The sequence below is a fragment of the Aptenodytes patagonicus genome, chromosome 27, assembly GCF_965638725.1.
Source record: "Aptenodytes patagonicus chromosome 27, bAptPat1.pri.cur, whole genome shotgun sequence".
Taxonomy (NCBI): Eukaryota; Metazoa; Chordata; class Aves; order Sphenisciformes; family Spheniscidae; genus Aptenodytes; species Aptenodytes patagonicus.
In genome coordinates, this window is record NC_134975.1 from 2236866 (window position 1) to 2253146 (window position 16281).

General features: G+C 48.6%; 1 protein-coding gene across 1 annotated transcript; it reads right to left on the reverse strand.

The window, feature by feature from the left end:
- Positions 1-3096: 3096 nt before the first annotated feature.
- LOC143171467 (keratin, type II cytoskeletal 71-like) lies at positions 3097-10659 on the reverse strand. The gene is made up of 9 exons (XM_076360461.1): positions 10053-10659; positions 8634-8848; positions 7422-7482; positions 7004-7099; positions 6019-6183; positions 5460-5585; positions 4810-5030; positions 4319-4347; positions 3097-4203 (listed from the first exon to the last, which is right to left on the reverse strand). The coding sequence occupies exons 1-9, from the start codon at positions 10602-10604 to the stop codon at positions 3809-3811; spliced, it is 1860 nt and encodes a 619-aa protein (XP_076216576.1). The 5' UTR covers positions 10605-10659; the 3' UTR covers positions 3097-3808.
- Positions 10660-16281: the final 5622 nt, after the last annotated feature.

Sequence of the window (16281 nt, forward strand, 5' to 3'; positions counted from 1 at the left end):
TATTTAAATGTCACCTCAAATTTTGGCCATTTAGTATTAGGTATTTAGTCTATAGCAGGTTTCCTAGGCTTCCTTTCTAGAGATATGGGCACCTCCAGAGGACAACTCCATCCTACCCAGAGGTTGCCGTTGCAACGTCTCCAGCCAACTGATGATGTGATCAATGCATTTTCACCTTGATCTAAAAAGCATTTCAATGAAAGAGGCAGATTTTCTGAAAAACACTTTGCCCGGCTTTGTGGAACTGTATTATTTGCATGCTAACATTAAGATGTAATCAGTCTTGAGTTTCTAGCTCTTTACAGCTGTGATTTCTTTTGCAGACCTTTGAACCTTTCCGTTCAAAATGTTGCCAAAAGCAAAGATTTAACCAGCATGAAAAATACTCCCACAAATTCTCATTATTTTACTTCCTGGAGTCCTTGGGAAAAAGAGCAAATTCAATAGGGTGTGGTGACATTTTCTGGCATCTCAGACTTTGTGGAATTGCGGTGTTTAGAGTATTTTATTTTTTGTACTTAAGAACTCATTTTTCAGCATGTTGCTGTCCTGGTGGCATTGCCCGTGCTGTGCGCATGACTGGAGCTTAAACATATTTGCAGGACAGGACTCTACATGCCCTTCAAAATACATTAATGTGCCCCAGTGCTACAAAACCATTAAGTACGAGCTAAAAATCCCACTGGCATCTCTGGAAGAACAATTAAGCAGGTGCTTCGTGTTCTACCAAATACAGAAGACCAAATACCTGATTATCCTTGGAGAGATGCTGCCAGGCTGGCCCAAACCAGGAGAGTTGGGTCACTCAGAATTTCTTATTGCAGGGTGAAATTCCTGGTTGGTACAGGTTGGCTTGCTTCTCTTTGGAAAATCTTGGGCTGAATCTGCCTGGGATGTCACTTGAAATTCATGAACATCTATTGCCTTGATTATTTGCATAAATTTCAAAGCCCGGGTGTGCTGGTAAAATGAGATTGTCTTCATGCTTTCTTGACCCCAGTAAAGGCAGATTGTCCTGAAGCTGGCAAACGGGTTCAGATGAGATATTAGAGCTGAATGAATATAATGGGATTAAAGGTGGGGCTGCCAACAAGAGGGAATTGTCATTTTAGGCTACCACACTCTTCTTCCTTCAGCCCACTGTCCACAAGGTATGCGAGCGATGCAAAGGCTGGGTGAAAAATGCACCGTTCTTTACCAGGCTGGTTTATTGTGTGGAGGAGCTGAGGTTTGTGGGCTCCATACCCAGAGGCAGAGGTGGATTTTTGCATCTGTCAATTTGGATCAACTCTACTAGACTCTGTCGATCTACAAAGGGGCATGTCTGGAGTGACACTGAGCAGGATTTGGCCCCCAGCTGCCCCAAGAAATTTGCTCCTGGCCTTTTTTCTCCAAAATAGCCTGATCTACATGAACATTTTCAAGTAGGCAGCAGAAAACATGGGTTTTGCAATACTCGGGGATTGAGAAGGACAGGGATGATTAAAGGTATTCTCCCAGAAATGCAAGAGCTGCTGGGCTGCTTTGGTACCCTGGGGAGCCGGCTGGTTGTCGGTGTGCAGGTATTGTTTTGCAGGGAGGAGATCGACATAAATTATGAGCTGTTGGGGCAATGAGAGCTTCTTGTCTGGGTATTTCTGCTTGTTATTTACATACAAATGGGATGAAGTCCGAGTTGTATGCATTGAGACAGAAAAGATGAAGATAACCTTTTGAAAAACATCCTCTTTTAGGTGGGTGGGTTTTGCCTTCTCAGCAAGGGCTGGTCCATTTGGATTTCACCACCCCCCAGCCCAGACAGTGTTGCTAAGGCATGTCATTTATTAAAAAATTATTAGTGATCTGCTACCTGCTGATAGCATCCAATAAACCATCTTGCTTTCCATCAGAAAAGCACCGCAGACATGGGGAGCCTGAATCCACCACACTCGGCACAGCCTCTGTGCTGGGAGAGAAGCACGGGCAGATGCTCAATTAGTGGGAACCAGTGGTGGGTTCATCACCATCACGCCGGCGTGGACAGACCGAGCCTGGCAGGATGGTTGAACTCACCCTCCAGCCATGGAGAGGTTGGGGCAGACAAGCCGTGAGTCAGCAGCGAAGTCTAGGAAGCGGAGTGGGACGTCGGGGAATAAATTACGACACCCGGTCCTCAGTGTACCTTTCATGGGGTAAATTAACCTGCCCACGCCCTGTGCTGCTTCCAGACTGGATGAGGAGAGACAGATTTCTCCAAAGGGCAATTCAGAGCAAAGTTGTCTCAGGGGCTTTCGGCTGTGCCCAGGCGAGCCGCGGGAGGGAAGAAGACGGCAGGGCCGGCCGGTTTTCCCGGCATCCAACTGTGCATCCAGCTGTGATGAGTGCCCCCTTGGCAAGCCCTTCCCAGCCATGTTGTAGAGACCTTTCAGCAGGTCACCGTCCCTCGGAAACTGGGGACCCTCGCAGAGAAAAGGGAGGGGGCAACCTGATCTCACCTAAATCCCAGTCTCCTAAAATGATGGGAGAGGGTTTTCCCCTCCCTGCAAGAGATGTTGAAGGGGGACATCCAGGCATATCCTACAGACTCTGCTCTTCGTGTAAGCTGATGTGTTTTAAGGAAGGTGGGGCATTTGAGGAAGAAAGGCCCTGATGCTGCATTTTGGGAAGGTACACTTTTCTCTTACGTTCTTTTAAAATTAGCCTACTTTTGTGAGAGGGTTTCAGGGGTGGGGTGTGGGATTATTTTCTTTCTGTTACTACCTGAGCTGGTTCTCACTGATTTCTTTAAACAAGGGCCTGGCTGCTTTTTTTGTTCTGCCTCCAGAGATCCCAGACAGTGTGAGAGATCCCAAGTGAGCTGCACATCCCACGAGCGGTTAAATGTCCTGGTTTACACTGCGTTTCCAGACTTCCTTGTGGCCACATTAATCTCTGGATGGAGTAAAGGTATGCAAAAGTGCATCAGGAAGGAGAGCAGACAAAGTCTCAAAAAAAAAACTTTGTTAAAACTCCACTTCTTGCGAGCGACCAACTCCGCCCATTTGGAGATTCATGTTTGAGAAAATATCTACGCTTTTGTAGTATCAGGGAGGGAAATAAAACCCGTGAAGCAAAGCATGAATTATGCATGTAGTTTATTGAAGATACAGCTGCAAGTTTGGAGTAAGCGAAGGATAATCAACTCTGTTCACTTACACATTAAAAGCATTAAATCCGTCTGTCTGGTACACGCACAGGAAAAACAACGCATGCATTTAACTACAGAAATATAAGGTGCTCATCTGTATGTAATTAAAATCTGCTCTACCAAACCTGCTGTAGCAACTTGGACCAATTTACATAAGCATTACCAACCCTCTCATAAACAGGAAAAATTGGATTTTCTGGTGTCATTAAAGAAGTTAAATAATAGCTGCAGCTCCATCTCGGACAATTAAAATGTGGTTTCTCTTTCTGAAGTTGGGATGACCAAATTTTTCATCCTTTTGCAATAGCTGCATTAGGGAAAGAAAATCCCTGCTGAAAAGGGGTCAAGTAGAGAAGACTGATTTAAGAGGGAAGATGATGTGTGAAGACAGGTATGGACTCTCTGAAATGAAAGTCTCACCTGGCTGAGACCATGGGAGTAAGTTTCCCCCAAGAAGGACATGCAAGAGAAGGTGGGTTTTGATCATGCAAAGAGTTTTCGGCAGAGCGACTAGCCGAATTGTGTGGGCATGGGCAGCGCATGGTTGTGTGATCCCTATAGCTGTCAGAAGGAAGGGGAATACTGTTTTATTGCAGAAATGCTGATTATTTTAAAATACGATGTGTCGTTGCCCTCCCGTCTCTACCGGCTTGTTCTGACCACACGCACAGCTGTGCTGTACCTGCTCCCGGTGCTGCAGACTCCTGCCCCGGGAATGATGATGGCTCCCGGGCTGCACTGCTCCACGCCAGCGCACATGACGTTCCCCAGGTTGCCCACGCCAGTGGTGCACTGCACCCCCTCCACATTGGGGATGACTTCTCGCCCCACGCAGCTGACCGCGCTCCTCGCCCCAAATCCGCCCCCCACCCTGGGGACGCAATCTACGCTCCGGGTGCTAAAGCCAGTGTTGCTGACACCGAAGGAGGAGACCACCCCTAACCCTGCGCCGGCCCCTCCTGTCTTGACAGCGCATTTGCCTCCGATTCCAGATAGGGATCGGCACTCCCCGATGGTGCCACCACCGCTGACCACAGCTGTGGGAGAAAAACAGGCTCAGTCACTCCCAGAGCAGCTAAAACGCAGCTTATAAGGAAACTTATAAGCTTAAAAGACTTGTAAGGAAATTAAGGGAATGCTTCATTAGCTTACCTACGCTCACAGGGTTGCCGGTACATATCCTGTTAAGAAAAGAAATGTCTCAAAGATGTATTTAGGAGAATATTCCTCAAATACACAAGCAGGTAGAGGTGCTGCCCAGCCATTGCCTCCTTAGAAACCTTGCAAGTACTTCAGCTTTTCTGTTCACCCACATGTGAGGTGCTGGTCCAAATTGCCCTCCGAAGCACTGCGGGGTTGGATCCCCAAATCCCATAGACATCTTAATATCCCATCCTCTTTTTGTACCACGAGCAAGGGATCTGACTGCAGCATGCTTGGTGCGCTGCGATCCAGCTGCCCTGGGAGGATGAGGAGGAAACAGGGGCAATGCTCCCCTCTGCACCCATGGGGAGAGAAAAGGGACGATGCACCCCTCTGCACCCATGGGGAGCTGCCTCCACCCAGCATTTCTCACTGCCTCCCTCTCCTCCTGTTGGGTTTTGCTAGCTATTGTTAGAAAGTGCAGCCAGGGATGCTCCTACCTGCTCTCTTCTCCTTCCAGCAGCGTCCTGTAAGTGGCAATCTCAATGTCCAGGGCCAGCTTGACGTTCAGCAGCTCCTGGTAGTCTCTCAGCAAGCATGCCATCTTGTCCTTGGCTTGCTGCAGTGCAGTCTGCAGGTCGATCAGCTTCTGCCGGGCATCTTTGAGGGCGCAGTCGCCCCGCTGCTCAGCATCGCAGATGGCCGTCTGTAGAGCTGCGATCTGCGGACAGTAATGGGCAACAGGGTGGCCAGTGGTGATATTAAGCCGCATCTCCACAGGGTTGCTCATGTACCCCCTTGTTTCTCAGCTAGGAACTGCCAGAGAGCATGGATTTAGGCTGGACACGTGATGGCCAGCCTATTTGGGATGAAGGGGATGGGACCTGTTGGCTGCACCCCAGTAGGAAGCATACAGCAAACACTGTTTCTGTTATAGCCAAACCAACTGGCTTCTGCTTATTTGCTAAATGAGAAATCAATTTGCTGCTTTATGTATCAACAACAGATGAGAAGCTACAAATACAGGCTTCAGCTGGGGCAGGGGGGGGTTCTTTGCAGCTCAGCAGGGTGGGAGCTGGTGAGGACGAAGCCCTTTGCTGGACAAGTTGCACACCCCGCTGCCCATGCAGCATTCAACCCTTTGTCCTACCTGTTTCTTCACATTATCCGACTCGCACTGCAGCTTCTGGATCATCCGGTTCAGCTCGGCTATCTCGCTCTGGTTGTTTCTCAGGTCATCGCAGAACTTGCCCCTGCTGCTGTGGAGCTCCTCCAGCTATTGCATGGGAAGAGGATGATGTTAATGCGCCCGAATCGCCCCTTCCAGGGAAGGTGGTGACTCTCCGGAGCCACACTGACGTCGGTGCTCCCAGGGAAGCACCCAGACATGACCTCAGCCCAGACAAGGCAACAGTCCCGGGTAGGTCCTAAGCATTTGCCCTTTGGGAAGGGGATGGTGTTCCTGATGGGTGTGCACAGAGGAGACCTCTCTGAAGCAACACTGTGATCTGCTGTGCTGTTTTTACAGAAAAGTCTTAAACCACAGTTTTAAGGTTGGGGGGGGGGTGGCATTACTTTTTTTAGAATACCACAGTGCATGCACGCTGTGGGGTGGGTTTAAGTTGTGTCAAAGAGGACAGAAATGGTCCTCAGAGTTTTGTTGGCTAAGGGATTTCATTGCCATCTGTGCTGGTGGTGTGAATACTCACTCTGGTTTGGTAGAAAGCCTCCACTTCAGCCTTGCTCTTCTGGGCAATCTCCTCGTAGCAGCACTCAACACTTTTGATGATGCCCTCCATGTCCAGGTCCCGGCTGTTGTCCATTTGCACGATGACAGAGGTGTCACACAGCTGGCAATCCAGCTGAGCTCTCTCCTGCAAGATCCATCGCATGTCAGCCCCCTTCCCTCAACCAGCCCAAGCCAGGCATGCAGGTACCCTTGGCAAAGGGGGGGGGGGTCTGGTGAGAAGGTGGAGGGTTGGGGAAGATTCTCCCATTAACGCCCAACTAGAGCACGGGGTTCTCCAGGTGGGTGACTGGTTTCCAGCAAGAGCTGACAGCTGGGACCTGTTTTGGTGGCACAACATGGGATTGCTGCATGCAATTCCCTAAGGAAGGGTGGAGAAACTCGCTTCATTGAAACTCGGCATTTCTGGCCGCGTCAGCAGTTTTCTGGGCTGTGAATCCCTCGGGGGTGAGTGCTTTGGGCCCCATTGCCTACAGACTGCTGGGAGGTGTTTGGCTAGAAAAGGTGCAAATACAAAGTGTCCCCTCTGCGTTTTGTTAAAAACTTGCTACATTTTAGACAAAAGTATTACTTTCACCAAAATATTTTTACTAATGTAGCTTAAAAAATGAAGTGCTAAGAATAATTGGGTTTTGAAGAGTGAGATGTTTCAGTGGTTCCCAGGGATGGTTTGGATTAGAATTTGAGAGGCTAGTTTCATGCAAAAGATCCCTCCCTCTGCAGCCAGCGATATAGGAGACAACCGAGAATGCCCTTTGCCTTCCCAAAGTGTGTGCAATAGTGTTGTTATCAAATACCTATAAAAGAGAGAGAGATTTCTGGGATGCAATTTCAGGATTTTCAGAAAAGACACCTTTCCCTGCATTTAGTTTTGTTGTAAGAGCTCAGGGGGGCAGCAGATGATGCATCGTCCCTGGGGCAGCAAAGAGGGAGCCGGGAGCTCTTACCTCGGCGTAGATGCACTTCAGGAACTCCAGCTGCTGCCGCAGGAGGCCCACTCTCACCTCCAGCTCCTCCTTGGTCAGGTAGAGACAGTCCACATCCTGGAGAGACACCACGTATTCGGTGAAAAGAGGTGAAGAAACAAGGACTGTGGCAAAGCCCATGTTTTCTGTTAGATTTGGAGGAAACCTCACTATTTCCAGCCCTTAAGACTATCAGGGTTTGCGTTGTATGTGCTTACAACCTGATAGGGGTTCTCCAAAGTCATTGGGTTGCCCCTATTTTGGGGCTACCTGATGAGGACTCAGGCAGTGTCATGGTGCCAGGACTCCCCACTTCTCTCCCTGGCCCCACGCCCAGGTTTTGCCCACGCGCCTGCCACTCTCAGCTGGTCTCACCGGCGTTGTCCCTAGCGTGACTCACCTTCTTGAGGACCACAAACTCGTTCTCCGCAGCCGTGCGCTTGTTGATCTCATCTTCATATCTGCAGGAGGAAAGGAGAGGGGTGGGCTGCTGAGCCCTGGGGGTCCCGTCCCCACCACCCAAGCGGCCAATGCAGAACATGGGAAGCGTGATTAAAACCAGAGCCTCTCCCTGTTCCCTTTGTACCTCCTTTTTGATTTTTGCTTTGTTGCTATTTCTTTCCTCCCCACCGGGCTTTGTTCAGCAGTTTTAAATAGTCCATGCCAGCAGTATCAGTGGCTGGAGTGAGATGGCAGGACATCAGGCCAAACCACTAGAAGTGCAAAACCCTGTACCTCAACTGAAAGCTTGGATTGCTTCTTCTAGCCCTGCTGCTTTATGTGATGTTTTTTTGAAGCATCCAGGACTCTGCTCTGAGTGTTTATGGGGAGACTGTGGCCAGAATGCCCCGAGGGAGGTCAGGAGCTTGAGCAATGTTTGAAACTCTCAGGTGCAATGGGAAGGAAAGCCAGTGCATAATGACCAAGTAATTGGGACCTAGAAGAACTTTCACAAGATGATTCTATGAGTCTGACCTCCTTGGCGGTGGCTCAGGGAGAAAAAACATCTGAGATGCTTGATGGTAAGATCTCTGGAGAAAGGATTACTCTTTTATCCTGTGCTGTATACCACCAACCACCAAGTGTCCTGGTTCGTGGCTTAGCGGAGCACACGGAGCTATTAAGGAATATCTGCAGCTTAGATTAAAGAAACAATTCCCACGTTCCCTCTGAGAAGAGAGAATGAATCCCAATGGAGACGATGTGGATAAAGCGTGGGGTGGAGACAAACAGGTTGAGGGTTTTGTGGGAACGGATGGCACCAGGGACACGAGATTTGGGGGAGCCACAGGCATAGATGGTGTGGGAGATTTGATACAGCAAACCACGGTGGTGTGCAGGAGCATTAGGGAGAGGAAAAGCGGTTCCCTGTCTCTCTCCCTAAGGAAACACTGTGGTTGAAGAGCTCTCCCAGTCCATCACCAGCATCTGAGGTGCAACAGTGGGACCCCAGTACAGAAACCAGCCCAGTACTGGTGTTCCCTGCCCTGCTCCCCTCCCTGGGCCCCAGTTTTTGGACCCATCCAGTGCAATTGCATTGGCTTCACGCTCAGAAACACCGCTCAGGCCAGCAAACACCCCGGTCTACGGCTTCTCTCTGCGTACAACTTACTTGCACTTGTACTCTTGAACCAGGTCCCTGAGGCACCGCTCCTCATTTTCCAGCCTCTCTCGCTCCCCCAGCACACACTCCAGCTGCTTCCTCAGGTTGCAGATGAAGTTCTCGAAAACGGGCTCCAGGTTTCTCCTGGAAGCTGGGAGGACATACTGCTGCAGCAGCTCCCACTTGGTGGTCAGCACTTTGTTCTGCTGTTCCAGCAGCCGGACCTGGGGAAGCAAGAGATGCGAGAGTCATGCAATCCCCTCTTGTCCCAGGCAAAGGCGCTTTGGGTTTCTCCACTTCCAAAAGGAAAAAGTAAAAATAAAATCAGAAATGCACATGGTTAAGTGCTGATTTCTCAGCAGCCTGAGACCGGCATCTTCTCAGAGCTAAACCTGGTCCCACCCAGGACTTGTATCACAGGCTGAACAACATTGGTGCGTTCGCTCTGTGTTGAGGCCAATCATCTGTTTGACCAAAGCTCAGTTCAACCAAACTTCTGCCCCTGTGACAACTGGCTGATGGAGGATCCACTGCCTCCCCTGACGGGCTGAGTACAGTAATGAGTCTTTCGCAGCACTAAAAGCTCCATCCAGGATCTCATTTGAATGTATCTGATGTAAATTCTAACCATGGATATTTATCATGCCTTTCACTTCTAGATTAAAGAGCTCTCTAGTACTTGAAAACCTTTATGGATCATGAATAAGTCATTTTTCAAATGGGAGGAAGCAGAGTTGCTCCTCTTACGTGGGTTTGGTTTTTCCAGCTGCGGAACAGCTCACAAGGAAAATCAAGATCAGACAGAGCGAAGGTGTCTCTGCCATTTGAAAAAACATTTCCTATAACACATCTCTAAATAGTAATGAAAACCCTTAGGCTTAGCTAAGAAAACAACGATAAATTACATCTGTTTAGGAAATCACCAAATCATTTCATTCACAGAGTAGAGGGGCAGAGAAGTTAAAATTGTTCATCTCATTTTAGCTAGACATCTGTCTTTCTACATCTCCTTGATGAAGCACACAAACTATTTTAAAAATGCAAAAGTCCTTTGGAGTTTATAGAGGTGTGATAGCAATGTCAGTTTATACATTTGTAATAAAACTTCCTATTTTGCCTTTTTACATTTCCGTGTCTCCATCCCTTCTCTCACAGGTTTTGATTTACTGTATCCCTGGAGCCGCTCCTGATTTAGCTATTTAGCAGATTGGTGATCATCGAAAGGTAAAATACCGGTGCGGTTGCCTTGGTGCAAGGCTTAAATCCAAACATTCTCCAGGTCAGGACCACCATGGTCTATCAGAAGGGTTTACAATGTCAGGGTGCCAGGAGAAATAGCTACCGACGTTGTCTCTCTAGAGACAATCCATCCATCAGAGCCTATAGACATGAGACAAACAGCCTTCGCGGAGGGAAGCGGGGTCTCACCTTGTCGATGAAGCAGGCGAACTGGTTGTTGAGGTTCTTGATCTGCTCTTTCTCGTGGGTCCGCACTTGGCACTCCTCGGGGTCGACCCCCACGCAGAGGGGCTTGAGGAGCTCCGGGTGGATGCTGACGCCCCGAATCCCTTCAGATCTACCTCCGCCGAGGCCGATGCCAATGCTGCCACCGTAGCCTCCAATAGCCACGCCGTCCCCAAGACCTCTGTAGCTGCCCAGGCCCCCGTAGCTTCCGCAGTTACCAAACCCCACGACCGTGCCCACGCCAAAGCGGCCTCCGCCGTAAGCCACACCGCAACGTCCGACGCTGGCACCGCTGTAGACCCCACTGCGGCAGCTCCCGCCAAAGGAAATCCTTTGCCCTCTCCCCAGGTCGCAGACGCTCCGGCTGCTGAAGCCACCGATTCCACATCTCCGTCCCACTGGCTGGCAGACGGAGGCTGAGCTGCTGTTGCCCCTGCCGAGGCCGCAGACAGCAGACGCGGAGGAAAAGCCCCGTCTTCCCAGGAGAGAGCTGGAGGTGTAGCACTGTCGACTCATGGTGGCTGGGGGAGACGGGAGGTGAAGCGGTAACGACAAAGCAGAAGAGCAAGAAAGAAGCAGGGAGTGAAAGAAGGAGATCTCCTTTAGCTTCTCTGAGGCAGAGCCCTTCTCCTTATATACATTTCAGGAGGTGCCTGAGATGCAAAAATTTAATTTATCCACTGGGTTTGGTCTGCCTGGCAGCAAGGAATGGCTTCCAACATTTTAAACCCACAGCAAACACTTCTATCTCATACGAAATAATGTGGAAATTAAAATAAACTGCTTTGCTTGCAAGCTTCAGTTTCAGGACTTATATTTTACTTAATTAATCTGCTTCCTTATTGTGTAATTATAGTTTAGCAAAATAATTCAAGGGGTTTTTATTCATGGCTTGTTTACGGTTCGGTTTCACCACAGCGTGGTGAAAATAATTAAATGTTTCAGGACCTCCTGCAAAAATGTCGTGGCAATGCAACCTCTTCCAGGGTCTCGCGCCAGCTCAGGGCTGGCTCTTGAGCAATGACCAGTGGCGACAGGGGAGAAGGAAGGCATATCTGCCAAAGCACAGCACTGACGTTGTCGGGAGCGTTCTTGTAAGCATTCATTTCTTCCTCTCGTGGGTATGGCTACGGCTCTCATAGGCGATTCGGTTGCAGCCATGTTTGCCGGCTCGCGTGCTGATAAGCGGAGCAGGATGGGGTTGGCAGTTTCCTTATCGATGGAGTGTGAACTGCGCGAGATGGTGCCGAGGACGAATTCGATCATGGGGCAGATGCTCTGGCAAATTGGGGGTTCATGCACATGAGGTTGAGGCACTGGCCCAGCTGGGCTTCATGTGCCACTTAGAATGTATGGAATTGAAGATAAGGCATTTCTGGGAAATGCTTCGCTGCAGACAGAGATTTATTGCCAAATTATGTGCCTGGGGAAGGTGATAATGGTGTTTAGTATCTGGGTGTGATGTGACTGGTGCGCACGGTGAATTCACGCAAACGATAGCTGGAGGTGCAACAAAGAAGTGAAGCAAAGTGTTACAAACAGGTTGAGAAATGTTAGCTGGAGTGAACTTTTTTCCTCGTATTCCTGTGACACACCTATTTGACATTAAATTATTCTAGTAATATCTGTTAATGAGAAGGTACCATACCTTAATTAAAATTCTTTAAAAGATTTTTGAATTTGCTTGGAAACAAATAAAGTGCCTTTTTTGCCTTAACAAAGGGGTCTAATCACAGAATCACAAGTGATGGCGTGGCTTGCCCTAAGAAGTCTTTGCATCTTTGCTGAGGCAAAATTAACTGGTTCTGGGAGGATTCCTAGTCAATGCTATTGTAAACTTGAAATAGGTTGTCTTGAATTAAAAATAATGCAAAGGAATTATGATGATTTAGAATATTTGTGGAGTCTCTCTAGGTAAAGATCTTCCTTTTTTTTTTTACAGGTCTCATAGTGGGTTGAAATGAACTATAAAATACTATATGCAATTATAATCATGCAGTAGTTCCGTTGTAGCTCCATTGGTCTGAGTATGTTAGGATGCACGTCTTGCAATGAGATGTACTTTCATTTGTGAGATTAAGATAGTTGGAGAAAGCAGATGAGCTTTTGGGCACTGCGTCCTTCATGACATTCTGCCCAAGGTAATCCAAGCACCAGGACCTCTTGCTAGTAAGTGAAAGGGAGAATTATTTCGGAAATGTATTTTATTTTGTGCTGAAGTGTTGGTGCAAGCAGTGTGGAGGACAATTGGGTCCATGGTCTGAAGCCGAATCTGGAGCACTGCCTAGGAATAGAGCATTCATGGATGGGCTAAAACATCACATACAACATGACTTTCATGAACTCTTGTAGGTGGGCATAACCACGGGCAAGCTGAAAAACAGGGAGAAGCCAGGCCATCAGTAGCACAACTGGCTGTGGTCCTGCTTTTTGCATGACTGAGCCCTGCACACTGGCTTGATGCAGCTGCAGTGGGGCAGAGACGAGGCACCAGGGATGGTGACCAGAGATATTGGGACGCAGCCGCTGCTCCGAGCTCTCCCATCCAGCAGGAGCACAGAGAGAGACTCCAGCTGCTTTTCATGGCAAGAAGGACATGGCCCTTCCTCCTTGAGGGTAGTGACTTGCCGGTTTTTCCAGCTGTGAGAAACCTGGATCTGGTTCGTATCAGGTCCCTGCTTTCCTCCATGTCTCTGCTGGGCTGCCCACTGTAGAGTGCCTTGTGCCACATGGGTGATACAGGCACCATTTGAGGGCTGTAGACCCTCCAAGCCCCTGGTTTTGTTGGAAAGCAGGGAAAATGTCACTTGTGGGACAACCATCCACGTTCATCCACCAGCTGCAAGCCCTGAGATCCCTTCTTACGTACGATGTGCTGCCAGGCTGTTTCCCCACAGATCGAAAGCCACAAACCTGTGCTTCAACCTTCGGCTCCTCCTCGCAGCCCTAAGAAGTGGCTTCTTCCAGGTGCCCAGCCTTGCACATCAGAGGGAGACGGTTCAGGGCAGCGCTTGTGGTTTCCATCTGCTGAGCTTTCACAAAGCCGGTTCGCAGTCACGTGGTGGAAGCCCTGAGCACTGGTTACATCAACTTCAAAGGAGGAAGCACTCTGATGTGATTTGGTCTTCTGAAGAGAAGGGTTGCAATCGCTTTTATTTCGTCGGCCACACACATGCACAGCACTGGCTCAAGTCAGACGCAAATGCCTTCTTTGTAGAGACCTTCTTCATGTCTCCATGCTTTGTCCTGGTGATTACACGTCAGATAGTGTTTGAAGAGCTGTAGAAAGGGTCTAACCTTCCTCTTTATAAGGAAGAGATGAAACTGCTGTTTTCAGGCTGATGGGATTCAGCAAAGCTTTAAAGCAGCAGCTTACACCCAGATTTACCGGGGAAACCCCTGAGGTCCTTGGCCCTAAATATGCCTTGAACTGTGGTGGCTTCCATGAGACATGCCTTTGAGATTTACATGTACCCAGATACATTAGGATAAATTAATTCTGCATAAGTACCTTACTAAACTGGGACCTGTTAAGCCATCCATGCAGATAGGGAGAGCCTAGGGGTTTTTCCAACCTCCTGTTACGATTCCAGCTGTAACAACCCAGCCATCCAAGCCTGCTTTCTCCCAGAGAGAAAACCGCTTTTTAAGACCCTCCCCTGAAAAAACAGGGTTGTCAGGGCTGGCCATGCTGGTGCTCTCCCTCCCTCCCTGCAGGCTGGGCAGTTTTTGTGGCTCCTTGAGAAAGGGACCTCGAAGTCGCCATTAAAATGGCTAGTGAGGCCCCTGGGACATCTCCCTTTGGTTTCATGGGTCCAGCCCTCCAAAGGTGGCTGTTCCTGGTCTCTTAACTGCAACTTGATTCTGCTCCCACATCAAAGCAGATGGTGGATTTGTGGGGACTGGGGTAGAGATGATGGTCTGGGCTCCTTCCATCGCCACTGGGCACCTTGCTTTCCTCCCCGTAACCTTGCTCCACAGCAGCTGTTCACCCTCAGCCTGGCTTGTCCCTGGCCATTGCGTAGCTTTTATGCTGCTTTGGGGCAAAGAGATGGATAAGATAATTCCTGAGGTTCCCTCCAGGCCATTCCCAGAGCATCGGTGGTCACTGCCCATAGGCACCATCTACATTTGCAGTGATTCCAGATAAGGCCTTGCCAAAACCTTTACCCTCCTTCTGCAGTCTCTCTGCTGGACAATAATAAACTGTGGGTGACCAATGTCAGTCACATCACCAGTATTGGTGAGAAGATGTTGGGGTATCTTGGACGGGGCTCTGAGCAACCTGATCCAGTTGAAGATGTTCCTGCCCACAGCAGGGGGGTTGGACTAGATGAGCTTTAGAGGTCCCTTCCAACCCAAACTATTCTAGGATTCTGTGATCATGGCAGTAACTAAGCAGCAGAGAGTATAGCTCCCAAAAGCAATGCCTCATGCAAGCAACATGGAGAGCTACCTACTAGCCAGAGCTGGATGTCTGCCCTGCCTGTGTCCACTGTGATGCACTGGGCATGCTTGGTGCCCTGACAGCAAATCCAGGGCAACTTTGTCATATTCTGGGCAGTTCTTTATTCGTCTGATGGAAAACCTGGGCGTTGGATGCAGAGCTACATGCATCTTTCAGACAGAGCTTCTGTGACTTCTGGATGTTTGACTGCAGTAGGCAGGGTGCCAGCAGCAGCACAAGGCAACCTGTTTGGATTTTTAAAGTAGCCATTTCAATGGTGTTACCAGGTGACCTAAGTCGAGAAACACTCCTTCATAGTTCTTATTTACCATCTTATTTTGCAAGAGACAAATAGGTTTCGTACCAAACACAACAGGTGTCCACCCCCTTCCTTTGTAACGTTCCTCTTTTGCATAGAAATTTGTAAGGCACTTTTGCATCATCTGACCAACTTTGTGCTAACACTCGGGGCCCGATGGACTATTAGGGCTCTGAGTAATGGGGTGGAATTGGTATGGCAGTGTCATGATGAAAGCACAACAGCCAGGACTCAGCATTGGGAATTGCCGCTGTGGAGGCAGAGCAACTGCATGCCAAGGAAAGGGCACGAGGTTTGCACTGAAAGTGTTTTTCTGAGGAAAGGTGGGCAATCCTTGTAAAAAGCAGCCATGAGAACCACGTCAGATTTTGAGATTGGAAATACTGCTGTACTGTTTCACAGGACAGTTGTCTCTTCTCTTCTATGATACAGACTTTTTTAACCGGAAAGCGTGTTCCTTCATGCACTAAGCCAACCAGGGACTCCAGAGATGCCCTCCAGCAGCTGAGTGAGAGGGGAGAGTGTGGGAGGAGGGAAATTCAGCCACTGAGTTTCAACTAGTTCCCATTGAGAGGTCTGTAAATCTGTCTGGTGTGCACATGAGTATATATAATAATGACCATAGAAGGTAGCTGTTCAGTGTATGTGTGGTTAATGTAATAGAGTTAATTTTGCAAACTTATAAACAGGTTTCTTAAAAAGTGAAGTAGAGACGATGCACAAACATTGCGTGCAGCGGAGCAGAGAACACAGAGCTTTTATCAGCAATACGATCTCTGTGTGCCGTGTTGAATTAAAAAGCATCACTCTGCAGAGAGGGACAAGGAGAGATGTTCAGTAGAGATCAAACCCTTGTTACTGGCCTTGTAAAAATTACTTGGCAGGTGAGATAACATGAAAGAATAAAAACACTTCTAGCGTGGGAGTCCTCTTACCTGAATTCAGCTACCTAAAAACTAGTCACCAAGTTGATGGTGGCTAGGCTTGGGCGCCATGAATAGTCAATGAGAGAGCTTGGTATCATCAAGCAAAAGATTGTTTTCTAAAGTCACCAGGGCAGGAGAACCTGGAGACAAGGAGTTACGCTTTGCAGGGCCACGGGCGCCTGATCCAAGAGCAGTGGTGGTATCTGTACACAGCTACCAGCCTCAGCAAAATAAAAGGACAAATAGAAACCAGGAGAAATAACAATGCTGTGTTTATGAGCACCTATTCATTAAGCTTTCCAGATGGACACTCAGATTAAGGAGATTATAGAAGGTACAGCTTCTGGAGGACATACCTATTATCTTAATGAATGGTTGGAGTCACTTTTGTGATTCATTTTGCCACCAACACACAAAAAACTCACAATGTGTCACTCCAGAGGTGGTGGCTTGGTGCATAAGCTCAGTATTATGGTTGTCTCCACTGGGTTAACTAGAGAT